Here is a 7,725-nt window from a genome sequence, read left to right on the forward strand (position 1 = left end):
GGCAGCATGGGGAAAGGATAGTGGGAGGGGGTAACAAGAAGGGAGGCAGTGAGCAGGATGTAAAGTGAATAGATAAAAATAAATATATAGAAGAAGAGCCAAACTCAGTTCTCAGTGAAAGCAGCAAGTATTCTTAAATGCTAATCCATATCTCTTGCTCCCAAAGTAATTTTTAAAAGACAAAAAAGTTGCTTATGTATCTATGTTAAACTTTGCAATTGTGTGTTCAAACTAAGTTCACATGTGTTGGTGATAGTAAGACAAAATCAAACAAAAATTATACTTGGGAGAACATTAAACCCAAGTCAGAAACATTTCCCAGAGGTAAAATTCCAGGAATATGGACTCTGTGATCAAGCCATCAGAAGAGGCAAAGGAAAGAGGGACTATGGAGTCAGACCTATGAAACAGGAGAAGGTTGAAGATGCTAGGTTCAGAATACAAACCAAGTTTAAAATGTTTAAAAGTATGTAAAGGGATAATAGAAGTGACCCAAAGGTACAAAATCTCAGCCACGGTGAAGATGGTCTTTTGGAGGTGTGTGTGGAAAGAGGTTTTAGCACATTGCTTTGTGAATATAGTTAGCAACAGGGCATGGTATGGTTAAAAGTTGCTAAGAGGATATATCCAAAATGCTATTACAACAAAAGTGGTTTGATTCCGTAATCTGGGCTGATTTATTCATTCTACATCTTTTTCATGAGTCATAACTTCCCTTTGAATTCTGTGAATTTAGGTAATGTACTGGCTAGTTTTGTGTCAACTTGACACAGCTGGAGTTATCACAGGAAAGGAGCTCAAGTTGAGGAAATGCCTCCATGAGATCCAACTGTAAGGCATTTTCTCAATTAGTGATCAAGGGGGAAAGGCCCCTTGTGGGTGGGACCATCTCTGGGCTGGTAGTCTTGGTTCTATAAGAGAGCAGGCTGAGAAAGCCAGGGGAGGCAAACCAGTAAGGAACATCAGGCCCTCCATGGCCTCTGCATCAGCTCCTGCTCCCTGACTTGCTTGAGTTCCAGTCCTGACTTCCTTGGTGATGAACAGCAGTATGGAAGTGTGAGCCAAATAAACCCTTTCCTCCCCAACTTGTTTCTTGGTCATGATGTTTGTGCAGGAATAGGAACCCTGACTAAGACAGGTATTATAAATGGTCATTTTGCATTTTTTAAAAAAGGAAAGAGATGGAGAATAAAGACCACCCCATTAAAGCAAAACCAGAATACATGGCAGTAGACCTTCATGTGGACAGAATACACAGAACCTATGCTCTAGGAAGGGGAAAAGAAGTGCTACCATGATATCTTGCCTAGTATAAGTATTTTAGAATGCTGTTTTTAAAATCAATCTCCTTCATAATAACAATAAAAATTTTCCAAAGCATTAGCATTTCTAATTAATATAGCACGAATTAATGTGGTTTAGTTATTTATCCTGTGAGTTTATATTTTGTATCACCATTTATATCAAATGTCAATCACTGGGGTATTTGGTAGTAGAACTCTTTTACTAATCAATACAGGCTGTGTGATGTCATATAAAATTATTTTGTATAGTTTCATTTGAGTTTAAAATAAAAACTAACCTTCAAGTCTAAAAGGCTGTGGATAAATAATGCTACCTAATTTGTCAGCTTATGTAAATGGAAACATTTGGTAAAGGGTTCATTGAAGTATTAGATAACATGGTTTATATTACAGACCTATACTACTGTCAGTGCTATTATAACTTCAATATTTACCTCCACAATAAGCCCGATACTAATGTCTAGGCTAATTGCTGACTATATGATAGGCTTTGTGTTTGTCTATATGTTAGAATTTAACAGTATCTAACTTGAAAATGAGCCATTTTACATGACAACTAATTATGTTCTATTGAACTGTACAATACAAAGTTATAGAATATTTATGGATGGTTAAATATTAAAGGGAGTTGGAACATTTACTATTTTGCAAAACTCATTTAATGCAAAGGTACCCTGGTGATGTAGACGTTATTGATACTATACTTGAAGGGAAAATTTTCATACGGTGTAATTCATTGGATTTAATTTCCCCCTTCTCTGGAAAACGGGAAATTGTTAGACTGTCCATCGAAGGCACAGCTTTCTGGCAGAACATAAAACCATATTAGAGGATTTCAGTAACTTAAATAAAATCACCCTGGAGCAAATTTATTACGGACAAGCACATTCACTACAAATGATAAAAATCATAGTAAGTACAAACTTGAAAATGTTATTTTACCTTATCCTGAAATGATTGCCATGACATTTTTTAAACCATCACACTGCTTTATTTTATGACAGGTTTTGTGACCCAAAACAAACTGGATTGATCTCAACCAAATATAAATTTGCCATTTTCAAACAAGAGTAGTGGTTGCATTTGGGGGAGGGAGTGCACCAAATCCCGGAGCTCAGCACATGCAGCCTTACTCTGCAAAGCTTCTCTGCCACACTTTCAGCTTCTCCAAGATTTGGCTTTGTACCTAAAGGAGACGGCAGAATCGGGGTGCTGAATACCTAAAAACATCCGACTGTGGTTTAGTCCTATGGGCTTCCTGTCAATTATTTCTAAATCAAAATAAGTTAAAAACATAATCAGTAGTAGCTTCATTTCATTCACTGCAAAATATCTCCCTGGACATTTGCTTGTTCCGAGTCCAAAAGGCATAACGAAACTCTTCAGCTTCTTTCCTCCTTTGAAAAACGTGGTTTTCTTTTTACCATCTTCTATGAAGCGATCAAACCTAAATTCCTATAGGAAATAATAGACATTGTTAATTGCATTTTTATGAGTTTGAGTTAAGTCCACAAGATTGATTTTTGTCTAAAAAACATACACAAGGAAGTAAAACCTGAAAATATGAAAGTCATACACAAACTCTCAAAAAATTCAAATGTTACAAGGAACACCTATACCCAAACACTTACACCACTTCACTTCTCAGCTCACATTTCTTTTGTCTTCTCTTGTTTGGTGTTCTATGCTGTCATGAAATACTGAAGTCTGGGTAATTGATAAAGAAAAGCATTTCTTTGACTTGTGAATCTGGAGTCCAAATAGTCTAAGAACCTGGCATTGATGGGGCCTTGTGCTGTTATCAAAACAGAAAACCACAGGGCATGTTGATACATTTAGAAAAGGAAAAATCAGAGAGAAAGTCTTCTGTCATAGTAACCCACTTTTCTAGCAGCCAGTGTACTTTCAAGAGATTGATAACAGAGCAAACCCAACCACCTATTAAAGTCTCACCTTGCAACACCACCAAGAGCAGCAGGTTTCAGGACAAGTTTTGGCCAGGATACACAATGCTCAAATTATAGTGACTGCACTGAGTTGTCTAAGCATAGAGAGGCTACATCTATTTCTATTTTTGTCCTTTACAATGATATATATATATATATGTATATATATATATATGTGTATGTGTGTGTATACTGATTGTGGGTAAAAGGGTTCTCATATACTGCTGCTGCCATTTCTACTATGAAATAATGAATCTTAGCAGCAACAGTTTGTTATTCTTTTATCCTCTCAACTAGCTACTGATGGATGAGTACCATGATTTTAGGATTTAGTGTTTATGTTTGGATTAAAGAGACAGGAAATAATATGATTCAACAAATCTCCAGAGCAAAACCTAAGCTGCAAACAGATTTTGCTTTTTTCTATGTTAATGCAAATTTCTCCTATAAGATTTCTATTAGATATACTCTGCTTGGGTTAATTCTGATTTCTATTTGAGTACACTCTGCTTGGGTTAATCTGACCTACTTACTTCTCAGGCATTTCTGACATATATTCATAAAGAAGTTATATTATTTGCTATAGAAAATTAGAGAATTCATTTATTTAGGGTAGTTAGTCTGCACCCTTAAGTCTTGCCACACTGCCAAAATGGTCCAGTTCAACTCTCATTTGAGTGTTAGAGGGTGCTTAGTGACTTTACTTTAGTTCCTTGTGAATTAAACTTTCAATTCAATTAATTAATTAATGCTCATGGTTTGAGTTAAAATGACCAATTCTTTTCGAGATAGAGCTCATTATATCTACTTAACCACCACTTTGATATAATCTACATGAAGTCAAATGTAGAGAAGTAAGTAGGTCAGGTCTAACACATTTCTGGTTATGCCAAAACCCTATAATGTGAATAAATTGTGATTGATTATATTACGAATGTTTAAATCATTTTAATGGCAAATGTGGTAAGGTTGGAACAATTATCTCCCTTATCAGCACTTGGTTTACTTTAGTTTATTCAGAATAATTAATTTAAGTATTTGAGCTTTGAAAGCCTTTGCACAATTCCTACTCCCTCCCATCTTGCAAGACTGTAAAATAATGTTGGCAATATTATTTAGCATTTGATAGTTTGTTATTTCCTATAATGTTGGCAATATTATTTAGCATTTGATAGTTTGTTATTTCCTAACAAGTGGTGCTTTAAACAGATTAGAATAGATGTATATTTTAGTACTGTTATGAAATGTATCTAAACAAATCTAACCAATGCAGAACTGAGAATACCTGTTCATCCATGCAGCAAATACCATGACCGTCTCTGTGGACATACAGGGACATACAGTGTTTCTAATAGCAAATGGAAGCCTCTTTTGGTGAACATCTTCATCTCTCAGGTACAGCCATGCCTTCCTGAACTCAGCACTAACCCTTCTTGTTAGCAGCTTTAGCATTTCTTACCACTCTTCTTTTTCTTTTCTTTTTTTTATTAAGGCATTTTTATTAGATATTTTCTTCATTACATTTCAAAGGCTATTCCCAAAGACCCTATACCCTCCCCCCGCCCTGCTCCCAAACCCACCCACTCCTGCTTCCTGGCCCTAGCATTCCCCTGTACTGGGGCATATGATCTTCGCAAGAGGAAGGGCCTCTCGTCCCATTGATGGTCGACTAGGCCATCCTCTGCTACATATGCAAATAGAGACACAGCTCTGGGGGATACTAGTTAGTTAATATTGTTATTCCTCCTACAGCGTTGCAGACCCCTTTAGCTCTTTGGGTACTTTCTCTGACTCCTTCATTAGAGGCCCTGTGTTCCATCTAATAGATGACTGTGAACCTCCACTTCTGTATTTGCCAGGCATTGGCATAGCCTCACAAAAGAGAGCTATATCAGGGTCCTGTCAGCAAAATCTTTCTGGCATATGCAATAGTGTCTGGGTTTGGGATGGATCCCCTGGTGGGGCAGTCTCTGGATGGGCTTTCCTTCCATCTCAGCTCTAAACTTTGTCTCTGTAACTCCTTCCATGGGTATTTTGTTCCCTCTTCTAAGAAGGACTGACACATCCACACTTTGGTCTTCCTTCTTGAGTTTCATGTGTTTTGCAAATTGTATCTTGGATATTCTAAGTTTCTGGGCTAATATCCACTTATCAGTGAGTGCATATCATGTGTATTCTTTTGTGATTGGGTTACCTCACTCAGGATGACATCCTCCAGATGCATCCATTTGCCTAAGAATTTCATGAATTCATTGTATTTAATTGCTGTACTCCATTGTGTAAATGTACCATATTTTCTGTATCCATTCCTCTGTTGATGGACATCTGGGTTCTTTCCAGCTTCTGGCCTTTATAAATAAGGCTGCCATGAACATGGTGGAGCATGTGTCCTTATTGCAAGTTGGAACATCTTCTGGGTATATGCCCAGGAGAGATATTGCTGGATCTTCCAGTAGTACTATGTCCAATTTTCTGAGGAACCGCCAGACTGATTTCCAGAATGGTTGTACCAGTTTACAATCCTACCACCAATGGAGGAGTGTTCCTCTTTCTCCACATCCTGGCCAGAATCTGCTGTCACCTGAATTTTTGATCTTAGTCATTCTGACAGGTCTGAGGTGGAATCTCAGGGTTGTTTTGATTTGCATTTCCCTGATGATTAAGGATGTTGAACATTTTTTTCAGGTGCTTCTCAGCCATATGGTATTCCTCAGTTGAGAATTCTTTATTTAGCTCTGTACCTCATTTTTAATAGGGTTATTTGATTTTCTGGAGTCCATCTTATCGAGTTCTTTATATATATTGGATATTAGTCCTCTATCTGATTTAGGATTGGTAAAGAGCCTTTCCCAGTGTGTTGGTGGCCTTTTGTCTTACTGATAGTGTCTTTTGCCTTACAGAAGCTTTGCAGTTTTATGAGGTCCCATTTGTTGATTCTTGATCTTATAGCACAAGCCATTACTGTTCTGTTCAGGAATTTTTCCCCTGTGCCCATATCTTTGAGGTTCTCCCCCACTTTCTCCTCTATAAGTTTCAGTCTCTCTGGTTTCATGTGGAGTTCCTTGATCAACTTAGATTTGAGCTTTGTACAAGGAGATAAGAATGGATCAATTCACATTCTTCTACATGATAACTGCCAGTTGTGTCAGCATCGTTTGTTGAAAATCCTGTCTTTCTTCCACTGGATGGTTCTTGATGAGCAATCTAAGTAGACTAGTGTTCTTCCCTAGACCTTTCTGCGAGGGACGAATAGCTTAAGTAAAATTTCACATGAAACACAACCCTAGAAAAAGGTTCACTATAGTTCTGGTGTTTGCTCCAGAAAAAGCAAAGGAGGAAATTTACCATGATTTTTGGCTTCATTGTATCCAAATCATGTAAAATAAACCCCAAACTCCCATGGCTGCCCAGGATCTTCTTAGTGACCTCAAAGGCTATCCTGTGAGAAGCCAGGACAGCTCCTTCAAATTTCTGTCTTCCTCCTTTAGTTTGCTCAGAAATAGTATCTCAGAAATTTATATTTTATGCTTTATTTAGAAAAACTAAAAGGGAAACTATCAGTAGCATTTGCTCTGTAGCCATCATCATGGAAACAATTTGTAATAATATTTGAAAGTAAATTTGAATAAAAATTATTTTCAGTTTGTCCCACTGCATATGCATGAGAATCCTGGACAGGTCCTTGTTAGGAAGGCCTATGGACTCCATTGTGGGCTAGTTTAGTTCTAGCCCCTAAAGTGAAGCATATTATAATCCCACCTAGGCTATTTTGGATAGCAAAGATCAGCAAGTTCCACTTAATCTCAGCATCACAATCATTTAAATCCTCTGAGAGACCCTAGGATGTCAGAAGCAGGACTGGCTATGAAAGACACTGAACAGGCCTTCTGCTCACTAGCTGTTATTCTGCTTGAATTTCCTGGAGGTGCTCACATGCACTGAATTGCGTTGGGTCCAGGAATTTGAAGCAATCTGGCCAGGGTCACCTCAAGGAGAAGTCCTTTGCTTGCAAAGAAAGCAATGTCTTGTGATCAGTCTTTCCTTGTACCTCACCATGCAAGGCAATAGAGACTGCAGTCATCTCCCAAAAGACGGCAGAGTGAGAGAGGATTCACTTTTCTCAGCCTACCTCTTGAGTTTTCACAGTCTGCAATACAATGATTCTCCCATAGCAGGGTTCCACATATGCTTGTTGTACTAATGAGCAAATAAGACTAATGCCTATTTTTAAAGTAATATTCATGTTCCTGAAGCAAAGATAGGTTCTGAGTGTGAATGTGAGCATACAGAAAAAGACGAGTGGCTGAATATTTAGAGTTTATGAACAGCAGAAATGGTACAACATTGAAGCACTTGATGCCCAGGTTGGATAGGAGATCCTCTTTCCTTTCCTTTCCTTTCCTTTCCTTTCCTTTCCTTTCCTTTCCTTTCCTTTCCTTTCCTTTCCTTTCCTTTCCTTTCCTTTCCTTTCCTTT

The 7,725-nt window shown here is 37.8% G+C and overlaps 1 protein-coding gene across 2 annotated transcripts in view; it reads right to left on the bottom strand.

Moving 5' to 3' along the window:
* Window positions 1-2,272: 2,272 nt before the first annotated feature.
* The window catches only part of LOC110291739 (25-hydroxycholesterol 7-alpha-hydroxylase), a 169,103-nt gene continuing 163,650 nt past the window's right edge, over window positions 2,273-7,725 (bottom strand). For both annotated transcript variants that reach the window (XM_021159008.2, XM_029475067.1), the window contains exon 6: window positions 2,273-2,759. In XM_021159008.2, coding sequence (XP_021014667.1) covers window positions 2,463-2,759 — 297 coding nt within the window. In that variant the 3' untranslated portion in view covers window positions 2,273-2,462. The remainder of the gene's footprint in view (window positions 2,760-7,725) is intronic.

The sequence above is a fragment of the Mus caroli genome, chromosome 3 (assembly GCF_900094665.2).
Source record: "Mus caroli chromosome 3, CAROLI_EIJ_v1.1, whole genome shotgun sequence".
NCBI lineage: Eukaryota > Metazoa > Chordata > Mammalia > Rodentia > Muridae > Mus > Mus caroli.